The sequence below is a fragment of the Aphelocoma coerulescens genome, chromosome 1, assembly GCF_041296385.1.
Source record: "Aphelocoma coerulescens isolate FSJ_1873_10779 chromosome 1, UR_Acoe_1.0, whole genome shotgun sequence".
Taxonomy (NCBI): domain Eukaryota; kingdom Metazoa; phylum Chordata; class Aves; order Passeriformes; family Corvidae; genus Aphelocoma; species Aphelocoma coerulescens.
The window spans coordinates 2,249,489-2,264,720 of record NC_091013.1 but is presented as its reverse complement, the minus strand read 5'-3'; the positions used below and the strand labels follow the sequence as shown (position 1 = coordinate 2,264,720).

The window sequence follows — 15,232 nt, the reverse complement described above, 5'->3', positions numbered from 1 at the left end:
AGGGACACCTCCCACTGTGCCAGGCTGCTCCAAGCCCCAATGTCCAGCCTGGCTTTGGGCACTGCCAGGGATCCAGGGGCAGCCCCAGCTGCTCTGGGCACCCTGTGCCAGGGCCTGCCCACCCTGCCAGGGAACAATTCCTGCCCAATCTCCCATCTGACCCTACAATCTTTTAGTTTGAAGCCATTCCCTGGCTCCTGGCCCTCCAGCCCTTGGCAATTGTCTCTCTCCAGGTTTCCTGCAGCTCCTTCAGGCCCTGCAAGGCCACACTGAGCTCACCCCAAAGCTTCTCTTCTCCTTAAGACTTAAAAATCCTTCCTCCATCCAAAACACTGCCTGTCCCACAGGTAAGTGAGGAAACAATGGAACAACTTTTGTTTTAAGTAATATTTTCTACCCTGGTCTTTACCAGAAATAACTTAATGTGGACAATTCCAAATTCTAAAATCCTACTTGAAAAAACTCCATATTTTTTCCACATGACTGAATACTTCAAGCACATCCCAAATATCCCCCAAAAGCCCCTGTGAAATCACATCTTCAGCCTTGGAAGCTGTAAAGACTTTGAGAATCAGCAGAGTTTCCTCCACTCCTAGAATTGATGGGGCACAAGAAACCACAAAATTCATTGATTTTGAAGGTTCAAAATTCAATTTTTGGCAATAACAGAGGTGGGGAGCGGGGCTGCTTGCACAGAACACACCTTCCATGGGACAATCCCAAAATAATCCCCTTACCAGAGCTGTGTAAAATGGGAAAAAGAAGAGGATTGCTTCCAGAGTGTTCCTCTGCACAAGGACATTGGAATCCAGCACTGACACACACAAAGACTTTATCTGTAAGAAGAAAACACAACATTGGAATGACAATCAAATAATCACAGGAAGGAAAGGAAGAAAATCTGCGTACCTATGAACAATATTTTGTTTAAATAAGAGGATAATTACAGTTTAACTCCTGCACCCAGAATGAGTTAAAACAAACTTTTGTGGCTATTAAAAGAATTGTTAATATTGGGTTTGTAACAGTACAGAATGTCCCAGAGGTACAAGATGCAAAACCTCCCAAAATGCAGATTTTAAAGTACTCTAATTAATCTTACACTTATTCCATCACTCAACATTAATTACTCCCTACAGAAGATTTCCATCTTAGTGCAAAAATAAGAAGACACTAAATTTCAGAACAGCAAACACTTTGGGAGCTGCACATTAAACACTGTAACCAGAAAAGCTGCTCTTCAAATTAAATGTATGAAGCAATTTCATATCAGGCACCTTTCAGCCTCTCTTCTCCAAATATTGTTAACTGCATGGTATCCTAATTTAATCCCAAGAAAACCCAATCTGCTGGGATTATGGAGTGGAAAATGAACTTACTGTGAGTTTATAATCAGTGCCAAGCATGAATTTCTGCTGTTTGCCAGAGAGTTCTCTGTTGATGTGGCTGACAACGAAGAGGGAAGCAGGGAGCCTGATGGAGGGGCTGCCCAGGACACTGCCCCACAGGGCCCCATAAAACACCTCCTGGCCCATCAGCAGGGACAGCTTCACCAGCAGAGCATCTGTTCTGTACAGAAACACAGCCCACAGGAGAGAAAAGCCCTTGGTTAGCTGGTTCTGTACCACAGGAATGTAATTATATAGAGTTGAGATGATTTCTTTGAATCTCAGGATGGTTTGGGTTGGAAGGGACCTTAAAAACCACCTTGTTCCACCCCCTGCCATGGGCAGGGAAGCTTCCCCTAGACCAGGTGATGATGAATAAATTTCATTGTACAAAAACAATCAAGCCCACTCAATTCTTTGTCACTAAAACAAAGTTTCTGTTCATACACTGGAAACTTCTTCAGGAAATATCTGCAAATATTTAGCTCTGACCAAACAACTGCAGTACCTCTGACTGCAAAAGGTTTATGGGCAGAGGTGTGAAATACTAAATTGGAAGGAATTTAAGCAGATGCTGAAGTCTGAAAGCAAATTTTATCAGTCTGGGAGCTGGAAGTTATCCTAAAAATTTCTATTTTCAAAACAACAGGGTTAATTTTTAAAACATTGGTGAAGAAAAACAAGAGATGTGAAATCCCCATGGTCCCTGGAAGTGCCCAAGGCCAAGCTGGGTGGGACTTGGAGCAACCTGGGATAGTGGAAGGTGTCCCTGGCCTTGGAAGGGATTGGAATAGGATAATTTGGATGAGCTTTAAGGCCCCTTCCAACCCAAACCATTCCATGATTCCATGAGATAAAACAACACCTTGCACACAGGACACCCTGAAATGAATTCCAGGCCATCCCACTGGAAGTCCTGTGACTGGAGGCACATTCCCTGCTCTGGAATACTTTGGTATTTTACCATAAAGGAGGAATTAAAACCTCACGAGAGGAATGCAAATGGAGAAAAGAGGAAAAAGCCCAGCTCAGAAGAGGAAACATCCTCCCAGTGTGATGTTCTTTTCCATTTCCCTATAAAAAAATCCCTCAAACCAGTTTTCCTTTTCCATTTTCTGTGTGTGAGTGCACAAACTCAGGAATATTTTGAGAAGGAAATGGTGTCTAGGCTGAAGCACAACCTCAGCACTTTGTTCCCTTTCAGGAACAGCAGGAGATGAATTAATTTTAGTCTGCAGTATTGAAGGTTCTGAAAACACTCAGTGGAGAGCCTCTCATGAAAAAGAATTGAAAATTAACCTAACACATCTTCTGTCATGATATTCTTGCACCAGAACCATTGCAATGTGTAAACAAAAGAAAAACTTCCTCATGGAAATTTGTATTTCACAAAAAAACCTCCCATTAAATGAATTTTAGCATAAATACTTCACAAGATTTATGAAATATGTGGTCAGTACCTTGTGATCCTGTTTGCTCAAGGCAAAGAGGAAAATGATGCCATCAAAAATGGGAAAAAAAGGTATAAAACCAGAGGTCAGATCTTGGAAGTTCATCTGCAGTTCCCATCAACTCCCTGCTCCATAATTTTGTCAAGTTACATAGAAATATTGGAAAGAATTCAGCTGCTCTCTCATGTTAAAGTATTCAAATAGAATTTATCTCCAGAGGAGTGGTTTGGGGACTCAGGTGAATAATTTAGGAGTTCAGAGGAGCTTTAAGAAATCGGTTTTATTCTTTTCTCTCAGCACATCTATTTTTAACTCTCCTTTTCCTCTTCTCCTCCTGGGATGACAATAGAGGGGAAAGGGTTTTTCTACTTCAACATCTTCCCATGTCCCACAATTCATCCCCCTTTAGAAGCTCTTTTATCTATAGAAATCTGACAGAAATTTCTCAAGAATTCCCTAGAAAATCAAAATACTGCATATTGCTTCAATTAATACAGAATAATTAATCTTACCTGTCATAAATTTCTGATCCTTCTTCCAAGCCAGGCAGCAGCCCAATTACAAAGGCCTGGAGTCCAGGCAGGAGGGACTTTTGGAGAGGGAGAAAATATTTCTCATACAACCCAAGGAGAACAGGTCTCACTGACATTGCTGCATTTGCCAGCAGAGGGAACAAACCAGAGCTTTGAATCCAAAAGAAAGACCAAAAAAATGAGTTGATTAAAATAGATTGAGATGGTTATGCCTTAGAAAGCAAAATTTAAATTACTGGTACAAAAATAAATCCTTGGCAAGCCATTTTATGCCTTAGAAAACAAAATTTAAATGACTTGTACAAGAATAAATCCTTGGCAAGCCATTTTACGCCTTAGAAAAAAATGTAAATTACCTGTACAAGAATAAATCCTTGGCCAGCCATTTTGTGCCAATGATTTTGAAGATTATTTCATAGGTTTCTAAAGCCTTTAAGTGCACCCCACTGGGCAGGGCTGGGTGCAAGCACTGGGATAATCTTTTACTGATGATCAGTTTTCTGGGCAGCAGAGAATACTTCAGGTTACTCTGCAGAGCCTGGGGGAGAAAGGAGAGAATAAAGTTAGAATGTGAAATATAAAATATATAATGACTGAAAGTTAGAGGTTGAGAGGAATGTGAGAAGAGTTTTGACTCCTAACTGCATTTTGTTACACTGAAACAGCACAATTCTGCATTTGATTTTTTATATAGAATCAGCCATGGAAAATTTAGAAAAGCCTGGTTTGACTCTGCTGAGAGGAGGGAAAAGGAAGTCAAAGAACAGGACTGGGACAGGGTATCCTTATCCTATCTCCAGGGGAAGTAGGGAAGTGACAAGAAGAGAATCTCAGCTTTTAAGGAATAAAGAAAGAATTAAAGATTTATCTTTCCTCATAAATTCTCATTTCATGAGTGGAATCGTGGAATGGTTTGGGTTGGAAGCGACATTCAAGATCATCTTGTTCCACTATCCCAGGTTGCTCCAAGCCTGTCCAACCTGGCCTTGGACACTTCCAGGGATGAGGACCCCACAACCTCCCTGGGCACCCTGTGCCAGGGTGGCCCCTCCCTCACAGGGAAGAATTTTTTTCCTAATATCTGAAACAAAAATAACAAACCTTCCAACCAAAGCAGACATGATGAAATGGGACAAAACCCTCTGATCTGGAATTCTCTGTGGCTGCATTCACTAAGTTGAATAACTCACTGCATTGATGAACAAATAAAGGATCTTTAGGACAGGAAATACTTAAATAAGTTTTGCTGCTGGGCCAGGTTTTAGGAAAAACTGTGCCTCTCTTCTTGGGAAAGGTTCCTCCTTTCCTTGAGCCAGCAGAGCATTTCAGCAGGGAAATAAATAAGTTTTCTCTTCAAGTCAGAGACAATTAAAAAGAAAAATTGCAAGTCAAGGGCACTTCAGGCTTTGTTGGTCTGCAAACACAAGCAGATGTTCCAGAGCACGTGGACATTTGGGAGGTTTTCAGGATCAGGCAAATTCTTGTCTCTCCCTAAAGTTATATCATGGCCTTATCCTATGTAATCATTTTTAACTTGAGGTTCTTCTATCCTGCTTGGAAAAGCAGCAGGAAGTGGAATAACCCTTCCTGGAATAAACCCAAACCAGCTCACTTAACCCTGAACACTCCTCAGCAGGAAGGGGAGGGGATAAAATCCATCACCTTTTAGTAAGAGCAGCTGGCAGTAAATTTATTCAAGAAGAGAAAAGGTTGAGAGTTTATAACAACAGCAAACAGAAATGTCACCCCATCCCAGCAGACACACAGATGTCACTCAGAGCCACCTCATTTCCTTCCTTCCCTCCCCCAGGATGGGCAGAGCTGCATTTTAATGGGTAATAAAACCCAGAATCCAACAATAGAGTAATATTGCACATATTTAACTAAACCAGGTTATATTTGTGCAGTTACCCTTTTTATACCTTTTACATTTGAGACATTTCCCTGTGTGTTACACGAGGAATATTATTTCAACATTAAAATCCTTAATACCTGTAAGAACTTTGAAGATTTCTGGAAAGCTGGACTTTGAAACTTTCTATTTATATTGTTTGGCATGTGTTTGCCCACACCCTCTCTGTATATTTATAGATCTAAAAGGAGTTAATTAAAAAAAAATAGGCCAATGGTAAATATTTTCCCTCTCAGTGTTCAGACTGAACAAATACCATCTTAATATTCCAACAGTTTGAATTGAAGTATCAGCCAGGCAGAAAATGGAAACATTCACTGTTTATCATACAGAGAATCAGATCCACTACAGAAATAATGGCATCTCAGCAAATGGCTGGTTTGGCTCCAACTTGAAGAAAATAAGAACTCCCTCCCCCAGACATCAGGGATAGATAAGCAAAATATTTAGAATCACTGAATGGTTTGGAAGGGACATTAAAGGTCAGCCAGGGATGGGCAGGGACACCTTCCACTGTGCCAGGCTGCTCCCAGCCCCAATGTCCAGCCTGGCCTTGGGCACTGCCAGGGATCCAGGGGCAGCCCCAGCTGCTCTGGGCACCCTGTGCCAGGGCCTGCCCACCCTCCCAGGGAACAATTCCTGCCCAATCTCCCACTGTGCTAAAAATTCCCAGTTATCCCTGATCTCCCAGCAGATTCAGGGATTTTAAAGCACACTCCAACATTTTAGAAGGCTGTGGTTGCCCCAAGAGCCCTCCCAGCAGCCCCTGGCTGCTGCTTTGCTGAAAGGTCCAGGTTCTTCCCAGCTTCCCCAGAACTGCAGAGATCCAAGGATTTCAAAAGGCTTGAAAGGCAGGAATTAGCAGAGGGATCTCAAAGTGTTCACTGAAATAAGAGTGACACGGTAATAGACAGGTTTCTAAATGCTAAATAGTCCCCTTGAGCTGACTGGCAAAGTCGAGAAGGTGGATTTTTAAATATCCTGAGCTTCCACAAGTGACAAAAAGAACACAGAAGCAGGATCCAGGAGTGCTGAAATGACAACTTCGGCTGTGAGAGGTGAAGAAACTTGAGATCCCATCCCACACCATTGTTTGCAACACTAGCACATAAGGATGCTCAGAATTTCTGTGAAGTTGGGCTATAAAAAGCACAGAATTGTCTAAAAAGGGAAAAGTTGCTATTTTTTGCACCTGTGCCTTAAAATTAAACCACGCACACAGAGCAATATTTGCATTTCCTCAGTTCCTGGTTTAATTCCTTCTGCACTAGAAACTTGTTTAAAAAAATGATTAAAACCCTGTGCAAAGCAAGCAAATATTTTTATTTCCATTACTAGAATTCCAGGAACAGGTAGCATCAATTTCTAAGATTACCTTCAATTAGGAGATACCATAATTCTTGTTTAAACAACAGTGGTTGTGAGGAGAGGGGGAGAAGGAGAACCTGTGATTCCATTTTCCACTGATTCATTTTCCAAGTAAAAAAAAAATTGCAAACAGAGTTCCAGCTTCCATAGAAATACCATGAATAGAAAAAATGTTGAAGGTGGTTGGAGCTGGAGTTCTATTTAAAAAGAGGGGAAAGAGATGTTTAAAATATCCCTAATCCTGCACCTTGAATTTGTCCATTGGGTTTGGGGAAAAAATAAAGGAATTTCTCAAAAACAGAAATAAAGTTTGTCTTCAGCAGAAGTCTGAAGCTGAGCCAGCAGCTGGTTTAAAGCCCTGGATGTCTGAGTTTTCATATGAAGCAAGTGCTTAATTAATGGCTGCACTCATTAAATCCCTGCTTGAGAAGAATCCTCCTCTTCTCTCCCTCAAGAACAGACGGATTGTGACACTGGGTGCTGCTGTTCCAACAATGAATGTGCAGCTGCAATGAGTTTTGGGGCTTGTTTTGCCTTTCCCTCCAAACAGAACAAGGATTTGGGTGAGATCAGGTTCACCTCAAAGTTCCTGAGGCAAGAAAAGTCTTCAGAACTAAAAAGTCACCGATTTATTTTCTGTTAGCAGTTTGATTTTTTAAAAATTTACTTTGAAATTGCAAAGTAAAGATTAAAACTTGGATTTAGAGAGCTGTGTTATGTCCAAGGATAAAAACCAGTTTGAAAGTGCTGTTTTCAGAGCAAATACTACTAAAATTACAGATTGGATTGGGTTGGAAGGGACCTTCAAGATCATTTTGTTCCAACCTTTGCCATGGCAGGGACACCTTTCACCATTCCAGGTTGTTCCAAGCCCCATCCAAGCTGCCCTTGGGCACTGCCAGGGATCCAGGGGCAGCCACAGCAGCTCTGGGCACCCTGTGCCAGGGCCTCAGCACCACAAATTTCAGAGTTTTTAAAAATCCCCCCTTTCCTAATTTCTTTACAAAACCAGGATGTAGAATCCAATATTTTCTACTCCTTAGTTGTTCATTTTGCAAATTGTGCCACTTATCTACTACTTACCTACACCTAGAGTTGAAATTAATGGAAAATTTCTGTTTATAATCAGGATTAAAAACCCTGTGCATTTGGATTTTCCTAAATTCATCATCTTTTTAGCCTCTTAATTGCCTGAAGTTCCCACTACATGAACATTTTATATGTATTTGCTATGTGTTTATACTCTGAATAGTGACAGGCATTGTGGATATAAAAACAACGTTAAAAGCACCAGTTTCATTGTCAAACCCACCTACACTGAACCACCACCTATTTCTAAGTTTAGAAGGCCACATTTCTCCAGCCCAGCAGCTTTTTTATCAAAGTATGAAAGTGATTTCTCCCTGAAAATGAAGCTGAAAGCTTCCTTAAAACATTGGTGCCCATATTTACTGCCTGTTTCATCCACCTGTGTGCATCTGCTCATTATATTCTTATTATAAATATTACTTTCCACTGTTTCTCATTTCCCATAATGATATATTACAGCCACATTATTCAAAATAACCCCCCAAGATCTTTCCCTTATCAACTTGGGGTGTAAAATAAACGAGCCAATTCTACCAATTCCCTCATGCTCACACCTGGTGCCTGCAGTTCTTTAACTCTGAAGGGGAGATTCACCTCACCTGACCTCAGAAACCCAAAAATCAGCCAAAACCATGGGTAAAACTGCAGTAACTCACCTCAGGCTCCCCATAAAACCCATGAGGAACACACACAATTTTAGGATAATGTTCATCTGACCTACTTTAAGCAAGAGATGAGTCACAAAACAAACAAAAAAAATTATTTTTTTATTCCTCTGCCTGTCTAAAAGCAATTCAAGATGAAGCTGTCTGTGCTGAAGTCGTGTAAAGTCAGATAAAGCTCATCTCCCTTAAATGATGAAATAAATTCTCTCCAGATCTGCCAAATGACCCTTCTGGCTGAGCATTCAGATGTTGCTCCCCTGGTTCTACAAGTCTCCATGAAATATTATTTAGAGCTGTGGAAGCAACAGAGAAACTGAAAAACAACCTCCAGTTTATCCTGAGTAGAATCATCATGGTTGGAAGAGATTTTAAGATCATCAAATAACAACAGAGAAGTAGCAGAGTTGTTTCTCTTCACCAACCTCCATTTTTTTACCTCATTTTTAAGGAATAAGAGCCTGTCTTGCTTTCTCCAGATTTTGGATTACCTGGAGGGTGATGCCACTGAGCTTTGTGGAAATAAGAGAGTGTTTGTGTGTCTCAATAGTGCCTGCAGGAGAAAAAGCCTCAGAAAATATTACACCCATAGAGGCAAGAACAGGTTTCACACTGCTCTGGGAAAGAACTTCTGAACTTCTTGATTTCTTGTGTTTTGTCCTTCCCTTTCTCAGCAGTTTCATGTGTGATTAATGTCAGTTTTCCCTGCACACAAGTGACCCCCAGGATCTTTAATATAACCATGTGCAGTGTGTAAAAGCAATTTTCTCACTGAGATCCTGCTCATCCACCTCCCCCACTGACTGCAGGAAAAATGAGGTTTTTCTGTCAGAAATTCCTCCCCCAACCCTGATAAAACTCAACAATAATATTTCTGTTTGAGGCTGTAGGAGACCAAGTAATGCCAGCAGTTCAGGGAACAGTTACTGACATCTTCTTTCCCAGTCTTCCTTTTGGCAACACCTTCCCCTGCCACACCATCCTGATTTTCAGGTAACAGACAGGGATGAACACTGGGGATGATTTGCTCCACCAATTCTTAAGCTCCTAAAAAGATTAAATCCATAAAATCCCACAGCAGATGGACTGCTGGATCAGCTGAAAGCTTTTCCCTTGGCTTCTCCTCTGCTGCCACATCTTTTGGCAATTCTGCACCTCAGTAAGAGTCTCAGGTAGGTGCTCACCAGTTCAGTGTGTTCATCTAGATCAAGATAAAAGATCCAAGCCACCTCTCACTCTAATTATCTCCTGTTCTCCCCTTAGAGAGAAGCATTTTGAAGGCCTCTCGCTCTTGACTCAACAGCAATCAGGATGAAACAGTGAAGGCAAAAATGTGGAGCTCCTGCTCCAAACCAATATTTCTTTCTGTCTGTCTCTCTCCATGGTCATACAAAAGACACCACCAAATTTCCCCAAATCTAAGGGGAGGGCACAGTCAAGTAAATGTGACCTTTAAATACAAGCTTTGACTCAGAAAATAGTCTAAAACTGGTCACCTCCTGTTTTCTAGAAAAGCTTTTTAGCTGCTCTAGAGTGAGTAGCAGCATTTTGATGCAAAAATTAAACTAATTTAGCAGCATAAAGACAGCAAATACCATTTGCAGGAAAGCTCTGCTGCTTTCACCAGAATTTCTCACATTTATATAAAAAATACTGACTTAGCTCCTTCCATTATTTTTCTTGAGTGAATTTTCAATTTTTCCAAGAGCTGGAAGCAACAGAAAAGTTCATAACAATACAAATCTCACAAACAAATAACAAAATACTTCTCTCACACTGTACCTTATTGAGTTTGCCAAGGGAAGAGATGAGATCTGCCCATTCACTGGATGATTCAAAGTTCCTCAAAGCTTTCTCAATTGCTGAAGAATAATTCCTGTATCTGTAATCCCCAAGTAAATCCTGCTCTTCTGGATCCATCTTGGGTTCTCATAGCAAGGTGGAACCTCCTGGTAAACTGAAACAGGCAAAGAGTTACAAAAATCACCCAAATTTCACTTCTGGCACACTTGAGGTAACAATAAATACGCAGAAGCACTGACAGAGCAAAATAAACAGGTCAGCAGATCAAAATTTCAACACAAAGTTAAAAATAATTCCCTGGCCATGACTGTAACTCCCCACTGCTCTTCCAAAAGCTTTGCAGTCACTTTTTCCTATTTCTGGAACGTGTTTGTTCCCTCCCATGCACGTGGATGTCACACAATAACAAAGGGAAGGACTCCAAAATGCCACTCCAAGCGCTGACAAGGAGCTGGGGAGCTGGAAATGGCTCTCAGAGCTCATCACTTGGGCTTTGCAAGGCTACCTGGAGCATGGAATGGGAAATATTCCCTATCAAAATCCTGCTTTCCACAGGAATGCTGCTAAAGGGCTCTCAGCCCACAGCAGAAGGAGCTCTCAGAGCTCTGATCTCAACTTGGCAGCAGCAGATGCTCAAGTACAAGTCCAAGGTGTTGTGCCAAAATGCCAAGCCATGCATTATAATCTTCCTGCATTTCAACAAAAAGGATCTGTATATTTTTATATTTAAAAATAAGCTGTTCTGACCTGATTTTCCTGTGTTTTGCAAGGCATTTAGGTTGAAAATCCAACATACACCTGGTTTAGAATGATGGGAAACAAGCATGGTTGGATTTTCCCTGCTTAAAAATCCTTCCTTGTCTCCTTTGCTACCTCTGACACCACTTCTGTTAGAAAACGTAAAAATATTTACCTAGGATATTTTAAATATGCTTAGATTTAGGTTTAGGTCAATCCCTGCTGCATCACTGATACAGAAAAGAAATCACAGCTCTGTGACAAAATATTTTACGTTTCTGAAAGACAGCTGCATTCAGTCTCCTGCTGTTAGGACACAAAAATAAACCCAAGCCATCCTCCATATCCTTTACCACATTAAATATTTTGTAATAAACAACTGTAACTCCATCAATAGAAGGGTTTGGGGAGGAAACTCTCCCAAAATGCTGGGTGAATCCAAAAAAGAGAAAGGTTTAAGCCACCTTTGCAGTCCCGTGGGCAGGGTTCAGGCATTGCCAATAAAACCACTCTGTGCCAGCCAACCTGGATCCACCCCCATGGAAAAATAAAATTATCACACAGTGTCATCAGGGCCAGATTGGGTTGGTTGGGTTGGTTCGTTTGGCTACAGAGAGGATTTAATTTTGTTTTTATCAAGATGCTTGCAGTGCTTCTCCCAGCAGAGACAGTGAAATCAGAGAATAACATTTATCTGAGATCCAGCTCTTCTTGTTCCAACAAGGATTTAAAAAAAAAGAAAGTCAATCCTTCCATAAAACCCAACAAAGTGGAAAAGCTGCAAGATACTGTCAGCAAAACTTAAGAGTAATCTGATACAAACACTGGGCAAGAAATGGAACCCTGTTTCCCTCATCTCATCTAAGGATCTTAATTATGGGATTGTTTCATACTCCTGAGAACAAAGCAGGAGCTGGGAATTTATTCCAGCAGCTCTCTGCCAAGCCAGGGCTGCTGCCACTTCCATGAAAAAGAGATTTGTCTGGATCACTTAGAATCAGGGAGCTGGTTTGCTGACAGGACACATCAGGTCTCAGGATATTTAAGTTGGATTTTTGCAGTGAAAAGACAGGTAAATAGTTGCTTTCCACCCAGAAGAGCAGGGATGGAAGTAATGATTTAGTGTGGATTGATGTTCCTTCCCCTCAGCTGCCAGATGTGAGCAAGGTTTGATAAAATCCAATAATCTAAATAAGGCCAATAGATCGGGTTTGTGCTTGGACACAAAGGGAGGAAAATAAATAATAATAAAAAATTCTTTAAAAGCCAAACAAAGGTCCCCTCTCAGTGACCTTTAGGCATGTATCCCAAATCCCAGGTCACAAACTTCCTTAGTAAATCCCGATGTAAATGATTATTCGTCGACTTCCAGCACTGATGGCGCCAGGCTCTTTTCAGTGGTCAGGACGAGGAGCAATCGCCATAAATTAAAACAAGACATTCCACTTCAACACGAGGAAGAGCTTCTTTCCATGGAGGTGGCGGAGCACTGGAACAGCTGCCCAGGAGAACCATGGAATATGCTGAGTCTGGGAACATCCGTCAGGATCATCCAGTCCAGCTCCTGTTCCTGCCCAGGACACCCCACCAATCCCAGCCTGGGCATCACTGGCACGGTGTCCAAACGCTCCTGGAGCTCTGGCAGCCTCGGGGCCGTGCCCATTCCCTGGCAATGCTGCGGTTCTCCCCGTCTGGAGACATTCCAAACACACCTGGACGCCCTCCTGTGTCACCTGCTCCAGGTGACCGCGCCTTGGCAGGGGGAGGAGCGGGTGATCTCCTTCCAACCCCAGCCATTCCGGGATCCTGCGGTTCTATCCTGGGGCAGCTGAACGGGGGGACAGCGCTGCCCCCTCAGCCGGGTCCCCTGCCGTGCCCTCCCCGCCACCCCGTACCTGCGCAAGGCCCCCGCAGCTCCCGGGGCGCCGCCAGCGGCGTGAGGCAGCCCGGGCCGCGGCGGGGCGGGAGCGGCGCCCGCAGTGGCTACGGAGAGGCGGCCCTGAGGAACGGCGGCCCTGCGGAACGCCGGCCCCGAGGATCGCCCGCCCTGCGGAACGCCCGCCCTGCGGAACGCCGGCCCCGAGGATCGCCGGCCCCGCGGAACGCCGACCCTGAGGATCGCCCGCCCCGCGGAACGCCCGCCCTGAGGAACACCGCCCCCGCCCCGCCCGCGCCGCCAGGGCCGCAGTGCGGCCGCACCACCGAGCGCCGCGCGGGGAGCGCCGAGGCATCGCCCGCCGCAGCAGGGCTCCAGCTTTCCCTGTAAGCCGAGGCCGCCGCCGCTGTCACCCGCTGTCGTTGTCAGGCGCTGTCGCTGTCACCCTTCTCCAGGTGTCACCCGCTGTCGTGCCGCGGAGCGCCAAAGCTCGTAGCGCGTCACCTGCCTCGTCCCCCCCCACCCCCGTGCGGGGAGATGGTACAGCCCAGCGGGCAGGCCGGGACTCTGAGCGCCCCCTGGCGGCTATGGCGGGGCGGCCGCTCCGCGCTCCCCCCGCGGCCGCTCGGCGCCGGGAGAGCCCCGGGAGGCACCGGGAGAGCCCCGGGAGAGCCCCGGGAGAGCCCCGGGAGGCACCGGGAGAGCCCCGGGAGAGCCCCGGGAGAGCCCCGGGAAGCACCGGAGCATTGGCATCGCGGCCGAGCCGCTCCCTTCTCCCGCCGGTGGTCTGGAAATAAGGACATCATCAGCTGTCCCCGCCCCGCCGGGCCGCGCAGGGAGGGCCGGGAGCTGCCCTGCAGGTAAAGGAGAGTCAGCGCTTCCAGCTCCGTTTCTGCTCCAGCTGGATTTAGGAAAGAGGCGGTTTTGGGAAATTTTTATGGTTTTTACGAGAGGTCGGATGTCGAATTTCTAGAGGGCTCGAGTTCGATATAAGGAGCCATCTGTTCGCTGCGAAAGGCTTGGCAGAAAGTGATTGTGCTGGAGGATTTTTAGTTCTCTGACAGCAAAACAAAGGAACAAACAAAACAAACAAAATCAAAATACCGTGGGAAGTAAAATACAGGATCGTGCCCGAAAAGGATTCATACACTGTGGAAACATATTATTTAACCTCGGGTTTTCTTGCCCTTCCCTTTTTTTCCCTCTTTGCTATCCCTTCTCTTCCCCTCTTCCCTCCCTTTTACCCTTCCCCTTTTTTTTTTCCCTCTTCCTCTTCTCTTTTTTTGGTTGTTTTTTTTTTTTTTTTTTTTTTTTAACATGCAGGCAGAAAATCGTGGTTGTTCAAAGCAGCTGGGGAAAAAAAAAATCAAGAGAAATGCATTTATTTAGTTATTCAAGGTGAGAGAAGAGAAACTGTTCAGATTTGGATGGATACTGTTTCAGCAAGGACCGCCGATAAGTTACATTAAGTATCAAGTAACACATTAAATATTAAGTTACATTACATTAAGTACAATAAGTGCATTAACTGTTACATTAGTATGCTGGTTTCTTTTCTTGATAACACCTGCCTTTCCCCTTCCTAACTAGATTTTAGGAATATCTTTCTAAGCTGCACCAAGTCAAGGTTCAATTCCTAAATTTTAGAATTATTCTTGGAAATGCAAGTCAGAGCTTCTGAGCATGTGCCTGACTGAGCAAAGAACTTGGATTTTTGGTGATTTCCTTAAGACATGACATTTATGTCCTAAAATATGGTGTGTTACTTAGGATGTTTTCCAGTTATTTTCTCAGGGGCTGGGACTGGATGATCTTTAAGGTCCCTTCCAACCCAAATATTCTGTGATTCCATGATTGTCCTTCAATGGTAGTGACGTGCCATGAAAAGAAGACCGGTAAATCATGTGTAAAAGTTTTTAATCACAGACCGTGATTATTTCATTATTATTTCATCCCTTCCTAACCCTTAAACTTGACACTCAGCAAGTTTGCCACAATCTGAGAGCAACAAAACAATTCCCACACAACAGAGCTGGGAGAGAAGCGGGAAGGCAGTTAAAAAAAGAGAAAGGAAATAAATAATAGATAAATTTGTGTTGAACAATGCCAGCCCTGTGCAGAGCCCCAGCCTGGCACAGCCACTGCCCAGCCTGGCCTGAGCCTGCTGCCAGCAAACAGCCCTCCCCTGGCACTCTGCCCTGTCCCAGCTCTCTTCCCAGGGCACATTCCCTCGTCTAGGGGCAGCAGGGAATGGGTGCAGCTCCTCCTGGACACGCTCCTTCCTGACCAATATGTTCTGCCTCTTGTTCCCACCTCCAACAGCTGCTTCTCCTTCCCCGAGTCCCACACCACAGCTGCAAAGGTGGGGAAAACATTTGTCCCCTGTCCTTCCTTCTGCTCATCCCACGGGAA

At 44.0% G+C, this 15,232-nt stretch overlaps 1 protein-coding gene across 4 annotated transcripts in view; it reads right to left on the bottom strand.

The window, feature by feature from the left end:
* The window catches only part of DOP1B (DOP1 leucine zipper like protein B), a 38,118-nt gene extending 24,905 nt beyond the window's left edge, over nucleotides 1-13,213 (bottom strand). Inside the window, exons 1-6 of one of the 4 annotated variants that reach the window (XM_069008996.1) lie at nucleotides 13,144-13,213; nucleotides 10,186-10,360; nucleotides 3,729-3,910; nucleotides 3,352-3,522; nucleotides 1,380-1,569; nucleotides 738-836 (exon numbers count right to left, since the gene is read on the bottom strand). In XM_069008996.1, the coding sequence (XP_068865097.1) occupies nucleotides 738-836; nucleotides 1,380-1,569; nucleotides 3,352-3,522; nucleotides 3,729-3,910; nucleotides 10,186-10,323 (780 nt within the window). In that variant the 5' untranslated portion in view covers nucleotides 10,324-10,360; nucleotides 13,144-13,213. Of the gene's footprint in view, nucleotides 1-737; nucleotides 837-1,379; nucleotides 1,570-3,351; nucleotides 3,523-3,728; nucleotides 3,911-10,185; nucleotides 12,443-12,839; nucleotides 13,046-13,143 lie in introns of those variants that run through there. The other 3 variants (XM_069008850.1, XM_069008920.1, XM_069009068.1) reach the window with 3 other exon arrangements.
* Nucleotides 13,214-15,232: the final 2,019 nt, after the last annotated feature.